General features: G+C 45.9%; 1 protein-coding gene across 1 annotated transcript in view; it reads left to right on the top strand.

The window, feature by feature from the left end:
- The window catches only part of ACO2 (aconitase 2), a 50142-nt gene that overhangs the window by 25654 nt on the left and 10575 nt on the right, over positions 1-13913 (top strand). The window contains exons 10-14 of the mRNA XM_070756037.1: positions 5480-5637; positions 5743-5816; positions 7732-7843; positions 11634-11756; positions 12408-12563. Coding sequence (XP_070612138.1) covers positions 5480-5637; positions 5743-5816; positions 7732-7843; positions 11634-11756; positions 12408-12563 — 623 coding nt within the window. The remainder of the gene's footprint in view (positions 1-5479; positions 5638-5742; positions 5817-7731; positions 7844-11633; positions 11757-12407; positions 12564-13913) is intronic.

Here is a 13913-nt window from a genome sequence, read left to right as displayed (position 1 = left end):
AGGCTAAATTCTCCACCGGCTACGCCTCCAACCAGTGTGCCTTGGTTACTTTAATTAAGTTTAGTGAGGCCTGCCACGCTGCATTTGAGAACACGAACTCTGGTCCCGCCCAGATTGCCCTTAAGTCGCAGCAGCTCCTGGGCCTAGGAGCAGGATCCCTTCCTCTTGGGAAAGCTTTTAAAATAACTTCTCCCCCCAAAGATTTTGGCTCAAGTCTTGTCTTCTGTAAGCTTTCAGACTATGACTTCTTTTCCCAAGAGAGGCACAACTAAAGGTCCCAGAGAGGCTAGGCCTACAGGCGATGAGATTACTAGTATCCCCCAGGCCTCTTCCTCCTCTTCTTCAGGAGCCCACTCTTTGGCCAAGTCCATCAGGGCTGAGAAGAGAAGGGACCTAGCCCTTCAAAAAATTCATGATAAATCAGCAAAATGCTTAAAAGTGCAGGCCCAAGTGCACATCAACCCTGACCCCCCAGAGGCTTCTAACCTGCCTCTTTCTGGCGTCACTGTGTTATCTCTGGATGAGCCAAACCTAAACAGACCCCAACCTAACCTATGGGGCTTAGGTCCAGAGGAACCAGATATAACAGAAGATTCCTCCCAGCCAGAAACTTCTCAGGCCTTCAGGGACTCTTCTGCCATTCCTGCTGATATCTCTAATCTTCCTCCGGAGTTTCAATCTATTTTCTCTGAATTGTCTAAGGCCATTGATGCCAAACTCTCGGCCATCAATGTGCCATCCTTGTCTCATCCTCCCCCACGCCCCTCCCGTCCCTTGAGCTCTCCTTCATCCTTCAGAGCTCCAATCAATGAGGATTCAGATTCCTCCCAGGAAGAGAATGAGAACGGAGATGTAGAAGGGGATGACGACCCTTTTCAACGTCTGTCGGAAGACGAGGAATCTCAAATCAAGATTCCAGCCCCAGCTACCATATTTCCCTCTCAACTTTTCAAATCTCTCCTTCTCAAGGCAAGAGTATCCACGGGTTTAGCTGGCCAGGAAAAGCAGGCTACTCCTTCCACAGATCCTACGGAGGAGAATTTACCCTACTTCATGGAAGAACAGGAAGATAACGAGGTAATTCCTATGCCAAAATTGTTCAAGGATGCCTTGCTCAAGCAGTGGGAACATCCAGCCTCTGGTCTTAACCCCACTTCCAAAGACAAAAAATTATACAAGCTCTCTCCCTCATATGAGGAGCTCCTAGTCTGTCCAAAGCCCGATGAACCGATCAAGACCCTCCACTCTGCTACAGCCATGCCTGGTGAAGCAGAGGAGGTACTCCGTCCAGAAGACAAGCGTCTTGAGCAAATGCTCAAGAGAGGGTTCGTCGCAGACTCCTGGGCCATTAAAAGTGCCGCAGCTGCATCATTCTTTTCCAGAGCTATGCTCTTGTGGCTTCGTCAACTCCAGCAGCATTTACCTCCCGATGATCTAAGGGGCCAACAGGACTTCAACAAGATCTTTGCTGCCACCCAATATGTGGCAGATGCTACACTGCAATCTTCCAGATTTGCAGCCAGGTCGGTAGCGGCCTCTACAACGGCCAGAAGACTTCTATGGCTTCGTCCTTGGCAAGCGGGAGTAAGACAAAAGTGGCAATTAGCCATGGGTCCATTGAAACGTGATCTCCTCTTCGGAGACCTTCTGGATCCCCTTCTCACAGAAACCACGGACAAGAAAAAAGTTTTGGGGCCAACCACCAAGAAGACCACCAAAACGCAGTCCTTTCGTCGCCCAGGGCATCAACAGGATCAGGGATTCGCCTTTCAAAGAAATCCAGGTCAGTATTCCCCTCGCTTTCGATCCCAAACTAGGAACTCCAGAGGTAGAGGATCCCGCTACCAAAGAGGATCTTCCTCAAACAGAGCTTCCAAAAAACCTAGATGGTAAGTTACCTTCCTTTCCCATAGGCGGTTGCCTTGCCTGGTTTTCCTCCAGATGGCGCCGCTCTTGCAAGGACCCCTGGGTCATTGATACTGTAGAAAGGGGTCTCCGTTTAGAGTTTATCTCCCCCCCCCCCCAAACGTTTTATTTCTTGTCCCTCTCCCAGTTCTTCCCCATCTCGTATCCGGATGGAGGAAGCTATTTCTCATCTGTTATCTATCAAAGCCATTCAACCGGTCCCCTCTCCCCAGAGAGGTTTGGGCTTTTATTCCATCCTTTTTATGGTCCCTAAGACCTCTGGAGGTTGGAGAGCCATTCTGGATCTCAAAAATCTGAACCAATTCATCAAATATAGAAAATTCAAAATGCATTCCCTGACATCCATTTTAGCCGCCCTTCATCCAGGGGACTTCATGGTCTCCTTGGATCTCACAGAAGCCTACCTCCATATTCCCATTGCCAAATGCCATAGAAAATTCTTACGTTTCGCCTTTCAGGGCAGGCACTACCAGTATAGGGCTATGCCCTTCGGGCTCTCCTCGGCTTCTAGAGTCTTTACCAAGCTCTTGGGAACCCTGGCGGCCCATATCCGTGCCACGTCCATTCATATTTTATGTTATTTAGATGACATTTTAATTCATGGAAATTCTAGGGAGGGCGTAGCTGTAGCCCTCTCCTTCACCATGTCTGTTCTACAGAACCATGGTTTCTCAATCAACTTCAGTAAGAGCCACCTCCGGCCATCTACTTCCATTTTACATCTGGGAACCATCATTGACTCTGGTTTTCCCCAGGTCTTCCTCTCTCCTCAGAGGAGACACAGCATCTTGGAACTCATTTCCCTTATTCAATCTCAAAAGACGACTGCCATCGTCTCCCTTTCTTCCCTACTGGGAAAGATGGTGTCGTGCATTGGTATCGTTCCCTGGGCTTGTCTTCACGCCAGGGAGTTGCAATGGCTTCTGTTACCTTTTCAGAGATCGGGGAACAGCAACTCGACTCGTCGCATCCCAGTTCCTCCCACAGTTCTCAGATCCCTCAATTGGTGGACTTCTCCAGCCATGGACAAGGGATCTCCCTTCAGGTGCCCGGATCAGTTCGTTGTCACCACAGATGCCAGCCTATCGGGCTGGGGAGCCCATGCCCAGGGTCTAATAGCCCAAGGCACGTGGTCACCGGAGGAAGCTTCCAGGCCCATCAATTGGCTAGAATTGAGAGCTGTGTCTCTGGCCCTCAAACATTTCAAACCCCACATCATCAACCAGCATATTCTGATCCTCACGGACAACATAGCCACAAAAAGTCACATTTGCAGACAGGGAGGCACCAGGTCCAAGGCCCTCATGAGGGAGGCCCTAAAATTAGGCCTCTGAGCGGAGAGACATCTCCAGTCACTATCAGCCGACCACATATCGGGAGTCCTCAACATCCAAGCGGACTGGCTCTCCCGCTCAACTCTAGATCCAGGAAAGTGGCGTCTCCATCCGGCTCTGTTTCAACAAATATGCCTCAGGTTCGGTCTCCCATTGCTAGACCTGTTTGCGACCGAGGTCAACACCCAGCTTCCTCGATTTGTCTCCAGGTTCCCATCCCCAGGAGCAGAGGCGACCAATGCCCTCAGGATCCCTTGGCCTCCAGGTCTCCTGTACGCCTTCCCTCCGATTCCAATTCTCCCAGATGTGATCCACAAGATCATCCTAGAGAAGGCCCGGGTAATACTAATAGCCCCTCACTGGCCTCGCCGGCCCTGGTTCGCGGATCTCCAACATCTGTCCGTCCAGGACCCCTGGCGACTCCCTGTTTCGGTGGATATGTTGCAGCAGGGTGCCTCACTTCACCCAGATCCGGAGTGGTTCCACCTCACCGCCTGGCTATTATCCGGCGCGTCCTAATCCTGCGAGGATACGACCCGGACTCTGTGGAAATCATCATAAAGGCCAGAAGGGGGTCCACCAACAGGATCTACGATCATACCTGGTCCAAATTTCACCAGTGGTGCTCTCAAGAGAGCTTATCTCCCCTGTGTCTTCCTATTCACAGGATAGTCACCTTCCTCATGAAAGGTTTTTGTCAGGGTCTTTCAGCTAGCACCATCCGGCGCCATCTGGCAGCGATTTCATCCGTCCTGGCAGGGCCTCGCAGACAGCCACTCCACTCCTTTCCGGAAATTCAAGAATTTCTCAGAGGAATTTCCAATCTCAGACCCTCTAAGGTCCACAGATATCCTACCTGGGACCTACCTCGGGTTCTCCATTCCCTTACTCAGGCACCATAGGAACCCTTGAAATCTGCGTCCTTCAGGTATCTATCCTTCAAGGTAGCATTCCTGGTGGCGATTACATCCGCCCGACGCATATCTGAATTGGCAGCTCTTTCAATCAGACAGGACCTCTGCCAATTCCATTCCAACAAAGTAGTCCTGCGCCTGGACCCTACCTTTCTACCCAAGGTCAGCTCCATGTTCCACAGATCCCAGGATATTGTCTTACCTTCCTTCTGTCTTAAACAGAACCACCACCTCGCAGTCAGATGGCATACTCTGGACCTCACCAGAGCGCTGCGAATATATATCCAACGCACAAGGCCCTTTCGAAGGTCTGAAGCACTCTTTGTGGCCTATCATCCCACATCCATGGGATCCAAAGTATCCTCAACAGTAATAGGCCGGTGGATAAGAGGGACCATCTCAAAAGCCTATGAGTCATCTTCCCTCTCCATTCCTAGGAATATTACAGCACATTCCACCAGAATGCCACGTCTGCTGCTTGGGCAACACAAGCCCCCTTGGAAGAAGTCTGCAAAGCAGCCACTTGGGCCTCGCCTTCATAAGGCATTACAAGATTGACTCTTACGCTTCAGCGGACGCTGCCTTCGGCAGAAGGGTACTCCAATCCGTTATCTCTCACGATAGCGAACTAATCCCACCCTAGGGACTTATCTATTGGGTATGTCCCACGTGACTGCTGGACCCGCTCCTTTAGTACGGAGAATAGGCGTTGATTGCTTACCTGAACGCCTTTTCTCGTACGATGAGCGGGTACAGCAGTCACTTCCCTCCCTTGTATGTTGCCTTTCTATCACTATTCCTTCACCTGTCTCCTTCCTTAATCATGAGATTGGAACATTGTTGAGCCTTCACATCTGAGCCTAAGTCTACGGATTCGCGAATTCTGGGGAAGGAGCGGATCCAGCAGGCTTTTAAAATACTAGGCTCAGTCCCAACGGATTGGACAGGAGCAACCCACGTGACTGCTGTACCCGCTCATCGTACGAGAAAAGGCGTTCAGGTAAGCAATCAACGCCTATTTCCATTATTTCCTATGGGATAAATTAGTTCGGTACGCAACCAAATCGGTTCTCGACCACACTTCTGGAACGAATTGTGGTGGAGAACCGAGGTACCACTGTACTTAAGAATAAAATGAAGACTTGTAGTGAATACTTTCTATCATAATACTGGCTGTTTTCCCCTAATCTCACTTCTAAATGCTAGAGCCATGCAAAAATTATGAATTCAGATAACACTTCTAGTGGAAGAAAAAGTATTTTCAGTAGGGTAAAGTGATATTTCTTCTCTGTTCTGTCTGCACAGGTCTGATTGGCAGCTGCACTAATTCAAGCTATGAGGATATGGGGCGCTCTGCAGCAGTAGCAAAACAGGCACTAAGTCATGGTGTTAAGTGCAAGTCTCAGTTCACCATTACACCCGGTTCAGAGCAGATAAGGGCCACAATTGAAAGAGATGGATATGTAAGTATTATTTTTTCCCTTTGGAGTTAGTACATGCTTTTTTAAAAATCAGGTTGAAGACCAGCACGTCGGCTGCTGTCTAATTCTGTTTTCTGTCTCCTTCAGTCAAATATTTTGCGTGACGTCGGTGGAGTGGTTCTTGCTAATGCATGTGGGCCCTGCATAGGCCAATGGGACAGGTAAGATGTTACATGCATGGAAAAACTATGTCAATTTCCCCTAAGAAGTATTTTATTTTTTATTAGACAAACTAAATAAAATGTATAAACAAATTAAAAAGGAATAAATAAAATTGAATAAACAAGAAACTTATAAAAATTACAGGTAATCCTTTTTTGCAATTGACTTGTTAAGTGATTATTCACAATTACAACTATAATAAATAGCAGTAAACAGTAGTAAAAAAAAGTTTTTCCAATCAATGTACACACTACAACCAAATGTCTGTGATTGATAGCAACAGACACTAGAGAGAGTAATACTGGTGTTACTGCACAGTAGAACTTTATCTAAATGAAGTAGCAGCAACCAAAGATCCTTGTTTTGTGATTGTTTTGCCAGAACCAATGACAGTTGCTAAATGGGGACAGTTGTGATTGCTAAACTATAATTTTTCATTATGTCATTAGTTAATTATGAATAACTTTAAAAGTTGCAATTAAACTCTGAGCCAAACATCTTTTGTGTACAACATTAATGTGAATAATCAAATAAGATTACAGCCTATATTAAATTCAGTCAACATTGTTAAGAACATATTCTGATTTAAAATTCTTTTAAAATTATAAAGTACTTGTAAGACTAGAGAAACCAAATTTTGGATGTGATACAAATCCATGTGCAAAGTTATATACGTAGGTAGGCCTTGATTTACAACCGCAATGGAGCCTATGGAGCCTATTACAATTGTAAGTCTTAAAATGAGTCATCCACATGACTAACCCAATTTCAAGACTTTGTGGTGCTTTGTGGTGTTCATTAAGTGAATCTGTGATCATTAAACAATTGTTCACTAAAGGGGCTCCCTCCCCCAGAAGTAAATACTGTATTATGGCAAAAATGTCATTTGTTGTAGTCATGTGACCACAGAGGGCTGCAGAGGGCTGCAAATGCTAGCTGGTTACCCCAAAATGTGTGACCATGGGGTGGAGCAAAGGAGCTTTGGAACTGGGTCATAAGTAACTTGGGTGCAGGGGCTCTGTGGTACCTTTCAACAATTGCTAAGCAACCAGTCGTAAGTTAGTTGAGGAATGATTTTTATTTTGAACAGAATGGTAAATAAATCTAAGTGCTATTGGTATTGGCTGTGCCTGTCAGACGTTGGTTGGGAAGGTTACAAATGGTGATCACATAACTCCAGAACGATGCAGCTGTCATAAATGTATACTAGTTTCTAAGCGCCCAAATTCTGATCATGTGACTATGGGGATGCTGCAGTGATCATAAGTGTGAAAATGGTCAGAAGTCGCTTGTAACTTCAAACAGTCACTAAATGAATGGTTGTAAGTCAAGAATTAACTGTATTTCAAATTAGCTGGTATTTGTGTGTACATCCTGAAGAGCCTCCTTCTCAAAGTAGTTTACAGCTAACTGAACTCATTATATCTTTTTAAATTATGGCCGCTACTAATAATTTGATTCTGTAAGCAGTTTTGTTAGATATTGCCTATACTGTATGTATATGTTGCACTTTCTACTTTATGAATATTTTCATCTCAGTTTCATAATACCATAATTATGAACAAAAGAGTTTAGATTGCTAACAAAATTATGTAGTTCCTAATATAAGCTAGCATGAAAAGTTGTGTGTTGATGAGATTGTAACATCACTTTAATTTTGGGCATGAGGACTTCCTATGGGTTTTGTGTGGGTTTTGTTTATATACATCATTCTACTGACAGTGTTTTATTTGAGTAGATTATTTCTTGTTCCAATTAATCAGCTTTTATATCTAATAGGATTTTTTTTCTATGAATTTTTAGGCGTATTAGCGTGTGAAGTAATATAAATTTTAGGAAGTTAACAATGACTTGCTCATACTGTTATGGCAGGATAAACTTTTTAATAATTGGACAAACTTCTTTCCTTTGCAGAAAAGATACTAAAAAAGGTGAAAAGAATACAATTGTTACATCCTATAACAGAAATTTTACTGGTCGTAATGATGCCAATCCTGAGACACATGCATTTGTAACTTCTCCAGAGGTATAGTATATGACAGGTGTATGAAAGTAAACACAAATTGCTTAGCCTAGTTTCACACAGCACACTAAGCCAGTGTTTCCCAACCTTGGCAACTTGAAGATATCTGGACTTCAACTCCCAGAATTCCCTAGCCAGCATTTGCTGGCTGAGAAATTCTGAGAGTTGAAGTCCAAATATCTTCAAGTTGCCAAGGTTGGGAAACACTGCACTAAGCTAAAACCATACAAACCCATTGTGTATACAGGTAGTCATTGACTTATGACAGCAGTTGGACCAGAATTTCTGTTGCTGAGCAATGAAATCATAAAGCACAACTGCATCATTTAGTGATGGGAATCCCTGCAGACCCAGTTGCTGTAGTTAACTGAATTCCATGGTCAGGCAAGACAATTTCTTGCAGGCTTTCCACAACCAGAGTCAATGGGGAAGCCGACAGGAAGTTACAAATCCCGGGCCCACGGAAGCCGAGCAAAGGGAAGATGTCCAGTCAATGAAGCAGTGGAAGTGATGTGCCGGTGTCTGGAGGCTGTTGGGGCCTGGATGGGTGTCAACAGACTCAAACTCAACCCGGATAAGATGGAGTGGCTGTGGGTTTTGCCTCCCAAGGACAATCCCATCTGTCCGTCCATTACCCTGGGGGGGGGAATTATTGACCCCCTCGGAGAGGGTCCGCAACTTGGGCGTCCTCCTCGATCCACAGCTCACATTAGAGAACCATCTTTCAGCTGTGGCAAGGGGGGCGTTTGCCCAGGTTCGCCTGGTGTACCAGTTGCGGCCCTATCTGGACCGGGACTCATTGCTCACAGTCACTCATGCCCTCATCACCTCGAGGTTCGACTACTGTAATGCTCTCTACATGGGGCTACCTTTGAAAAGTGTTCGGAAACTTCAGATCGTGCAGAATGCAGCTGCGAGAGCAGTCATGGGCTTACCTAGGTATGCCCATGTTTCACCATCACTCCGCAGTCTGCATTGGCTGCCGATCAATTTCCCGTCACAATTCAAAGTGTTGGTTATGACCTTTAAAGCCCTTCATGGCACTGGACCAGAATATCTCCGAGACCGCCTTCTGCCGCACGAATCCCAGCGACCGATTAGGTCCCACAGAGTGGGCCTTCTCCGGGTCCCGTCAACTAAGCAATGTCGGTTGGCGGACCCCGGAGGAAGAGCCTTCTCTGTGGCGGCCCCGACTCTCTGGAACCAACTCCCCCCCTGAGATTAGAACTGCCCCTACTCTCCCTGCCTTCCGTAAACTCCTTAAAACCCACCTTTGCCGTCAGGCATGGGGGAACTGAAACACCTCCCCCTTGCATGTTCAATTTATGCATGGTATGTTTGTGTGTGTGTTTGTTAGTAAATGGGGTTCTTTTTAAATCTTTTTAAATCTTTTAAATTTATTTGGATTTGTCATGATTTGCTGTATCTTGCTGTGAGCCGCCCCGAGTCTGCGGAGAGGGGCGGCATACAAATCTAAATAATAAATAAATAAATAAATAAGATGCAAGGGAGGATTGGGAAATGCTGGGAGAGTCAAGAATCTTTGTGTAAGACGTGTGGATTGGAGACGGCATACAAGGGTGTGAGGGAGCGCATGAGAACCATTGTGTGGATAGGAAGGCTGCACGAGTGGGTGCACACGAGGTGCTATGCGGATCAGGAGGGTGTATGGAGACAGAGGCTGCTTAGATTGGGAAAAGGTACATGATGCTATGCATATCAGGAAAGGTGGGAGGGGATGCTGAAAAGCACTGTGGGGTTGGAAAGAGATCAAGTGTGTGCATGAAAAATGTGCAAGTTGGGAAAGGTGCAAGTCGGTGCATGTAATAATATGTGGCAATGAACTTCAGAGATGGAAGATGTGCTGTTTAGGAAAAGGTCATAGCGCAGTAATGGTGAACCTTTTTTTCTTCATGTGCCAAAAGAGTGTACGCGCGCATGGTTGGGCATGTGCGACTGCTCACACCCATAATTCAATGTCTCGGGAGGGTGAAAACAGTTTTCCCTGCCCTCTGGAGGCCAGAAGTGGCCTGCTTCCCAACTTCTGGTGGGCCCAGTAGGCTAGTGTCTTGCCCTCCCCAGGCTCCAACGCCTTCCCTGGAGCTGGGGGAGGGTAAAAACGCCCTCCCTCATCCCCCCTGGAGGCTCTCTGGAAGCCAAAAATGCCCTCCCAGAGCTTCTATGTGAGCCAAAAATCAGCTGGCCGGCACACACATGCACCTTGGATCTGAGCTAGGGCAACAGCTCGGGTGCCAGCAGATAAGGCTCCACATGCCACTTGTGGCACTCGTGCCATAAGTTCGGCATCACTGTCATAGCCTGTAGCTGCAAGACGGCAGGAGGAAAAGGCTCAGAAGGGATTCTCCCCTCCCCCCCCATTAAGTTCTCAGGCTATAAAAAATATGGGAGAGTATTTTCAGTCTAGCAAAGGTTCTTGAGAATATAGCCCTTCAATAAAGCAGAAGTAGCTTGTCTGATCATATTTCCTGTCTGGCTTGCGACAATGTGTGAGAATTGTCCAGTGGGAAGGGAAAGATACATTAAAAGTGCTGCATGAGTCAGGATAAGCAAATGTCTGGGGTGACATTGCGTTCATGTCACATCATGGGGTTAGGGGGGGGGATGAGGTGCCATGCATATCAGGGAAGTTGTGCCAGGAAGGATGTTTGAGGGTTATGCAGTTGGCTGGCATTAGTGCAGAGGGGCTGATGAGGATGCGCAAGCAGAGGGGAGATTTACACCAGTGGCTTGTTATCTTTCCTGCTGGGGAAATCAAGGTTGCAAATAGTGACCACATAATCTCAGGGCATTTGACAATTGTCCCTAATTGCGAATGGATTGCTAGACACACAGGTTATGATTATATGACCGCGAAGGGCACTTGGAAATCTGGAATTTTGATGACTGGTCATAACCATCATTATCAGCACTGAATGAACTACTGAGGATTACTTGTATTAGAGCAGACCTGGGCAATGGACGGCCCGTGGGCCGCATCCGGCCCGCCCGCTGTCTGTGACCAGCTCGGCCGCTATCTGTGTAAAATGTCCCGCTTTTTTAAAAAGTTCTGCCCCGGGGCTGCAACGGGAGCCTGGAAACGGTGGTCCGGAGGCAGCCGCACAGCTCCTCTGTCCTAGGGAGGCTCAGGACATTGACCATAAGGCGAGTGCTAGGTGATGAGGTCACTGTGGGTGACGTCAGGAGCTCAAGAGAGACGCGTTGGCAGAGCTGAGTGAGCGGCTGAAAGAGAGAGAAGCAGCGGCGGCGGTAATTGGGGTGCGGGCGGGCAGAGGAAGCGGCGGCGGTGGAGGAAGGAGAGGAAGAAGGAGAAGCAGCGGTGGCGGCGGAATAGGAGCAGCAGCAGCCGCGGGCCAGGAAGAGCTGGCTCCCGAAGGGAGGGGCCACCAGGGAGGCCTGCTCTACGCAGGCCCCCTCCCTGACAAAGCATTCGTCCGACCCTCTAAAACCATCCCAATTTCTCATGCGGTCCCATGGCAAAATTAATTGCCCACCCCTATATTAGAGAAAGCATGCACAACAATTGCCTTCTTTTCTTAGAGGCCTTTACTTAATTAAAATGTTTTTTTCAACTCTGGACCTATATTCTAATTTTTACTCATCCAATACTTCCATTTCATGCTACGAATAGCTTTCCCCAATCAGGTATATCTCTTCATACCAATGCCAGGGTTTTAGTTGGAGTAGTGGATGACGGTTACAAAAATACTTAGCATGCTATTACTTGCAAATAAAAAAACCTTTTTTTTTACTCATAATGACTTGCCTTTTCCAGATAGTAACAGCCCTGGCACTTGCTGGCAGTTTGAAGTTTAACCCGGAGCGTGACTTACTGACAGGAGCAGATGGAAAGAAGTTTAAGCTTGAGCCCCCTGATGCTGATGAGTTGCCAAAATTGGTACTTATTTTTTCTTAATCTTCAGAAATTCTCTAGGAAGCATGTCTCCTCTGTCATGGTGACTCCCTAGTGAACAGCCTTCTTCCAGGGATTTGGATGGCTATGACCCTGTTGGCTTTTGGAAAAGCTATAAACCTGGCTTTTCTCCCTGGCACTGAGATGAGGACGTTAATGGAGCTGTGTATATATGGGTGGTGCACACATACGTATGTGTGTATGGTGTATTGGTAAGGAACTATTTTTAAGAGCCTCAGTTTGATTCTTCTTAATGTATTTTGATGGTTTATTATGTTTCTTTAAAAATTTTCTGGCTACCCTACAGAGTTTCATTGACTAGATCTAGGGCAGTATAATTATGTTTGCACTTAAGTACAGCTGTATAACAAAAAAGGTTGTAATCCACACGAACAACGGAATGACATTGAAGTGAGATGGGTGAAGAGTAGTAATTTAAGGGAAGGAGAAAGGGAAAATATTTGATTCAAACAGTACTTGTGGATGCTAGAGTAAAACGATTCAAGTGATAAAAGTCTTTATTTGGCTTACTGATATACACAAGATGCAGTGTACATCCAATATTTAGTGTTTGCCTTTCGTTTCTAAATAATATTCCTTTCCTCCTTACAGTCACTTTTCCCTACTTTCTATTAGGAATTTGATCCAGGCCAGGATACCTATCAGTATCCTCCAAAGGATGGTAGTAGCCAACATGTGGATGTGAGCCTCACTAGCCAGCGTTTGCAACTACTTGAGCCCTTTGACAAGTGGAATGGCAAGGACCTGGACGATATGCTGATCCTCATAAAGGTAAGAAGTGGAGGCAAACAAATAAGAAGAGTTTTGTTTTGTGCAATTGTTTGATAATACAGTGATACCTCATCTTACAAACGCCTCATCATACAAACTTTTCGAGATACAAATCCCGGGTTTAAGATTTTTTTGCCTCTTCTTACAAACTATTTTCACCTTACAAACCCACCACCGCCGCTGGGATGCCCCACCTCCGGACTTCCTGTTTTTGTGCTGCTGGGATTCCCCTGAGGCTCCCCTCCATGGGAAACCCCACCTCTGGACTTCCGTTGCCAGCGAAGCGCTTGTTTTTGCGATGCTGGGATTCCCCTGCTGGGATTCCCCTGCAGCATCGCAAAAACACAGAAGTCCAGAGGTGGGGTTTCCTATGGAGGGGAGCCTCAGGGGAATCCCAGCAGCGCAAAAATTCGGTTGGCAAAAGGGGTGAGTTTTGGGCTTGCACGCATTAATCACTTTTCCATTGATTCCTATGGGAAACATTGTTTCGTCTTACAAACTTTTCACCTTAAGAACCTCATCCCGGAACCAATTAAGTTTGTAAGACAAGGTATCACTGTATTCTGTTCCACATAGGCTCTTATAAAGCATTTTTAATGCAAGGAACAAAAGTAACAAATGTATCGGTCCAATTATTTAGTGAGAACGTACAACTATATAGTTCTCCTTCCCAATTTTGAATCATAGCTGCTCTATATTTCTTTCAAACTGTTGCTTCTATGTCATAACACATCCATACATGTCAAAACACAACAGCTGATTACATCCATGGCTATCCACAATTTGTTGTGGACTACATGCAATCAATTAAGCAAAATCTTTTTTTCTTTTAAGAATACTTTTTCCATTGTCTATACAGAATATTTGCAATGTGATCTCGAGCATCCCTTTCTCTTCTGAAATTTTTATACATCTACTACTTTTTATTCCAGTCTGAATTGTAAAATCTTGAACATAATGTTACTGGTATCTGAGATAAGTATAGTTGGAACATGGCTTAGTACTTTTCTGGAAGTGATATACTGCAGTGATTTTCAACCTTTTTTGAGCCACGGCACATTTTTTACATTTACAAAACCCTGGAGCACATTGAGTGGGGGGGGGGGGGCAGGTGTTGGCTAAAAAAAGTTTGGACAAATTTTTTTTCTCTCTCTTCCTCCCTTTCGCTCTATTTCTCTCCCTCTTTCTCTCCCTTCTTTTCTCTCTCTCTCTCCATCCTTTCTTTCTCTCCCTTCCTTCCTCTCTTTTTTGCTCTCTTTCTCCCTACCTCCCTCTATGTCTTTCTCTCTCCCACCTTCCCTCTCTTTCTCTCTCTCTTTCTTTCCTTCTCTCTCTTTCTTTCTCTCTCTC

This window comes from Erythrolamprus reginae, chromosome 6 (genome assembly GCF_031021105.1).
Source record: "Erythrolamprus reginae isolate rEryReg1 chromosome 6, rEryReg1.hap1, whole genome shotgun sequence".
In the NCBI taxonomy this organism is placed as follows: Eukaryota; Metazoa; Chordata; class Lepidosauria; order Squamata; family Dipsadidae; genus Erythrolamprus; species Erythrolamprus reginae.
Note: the sequence above shows the minus strand (reverse complement) of the source record. Positions and strands in the feature narration are given on the sequence as shown.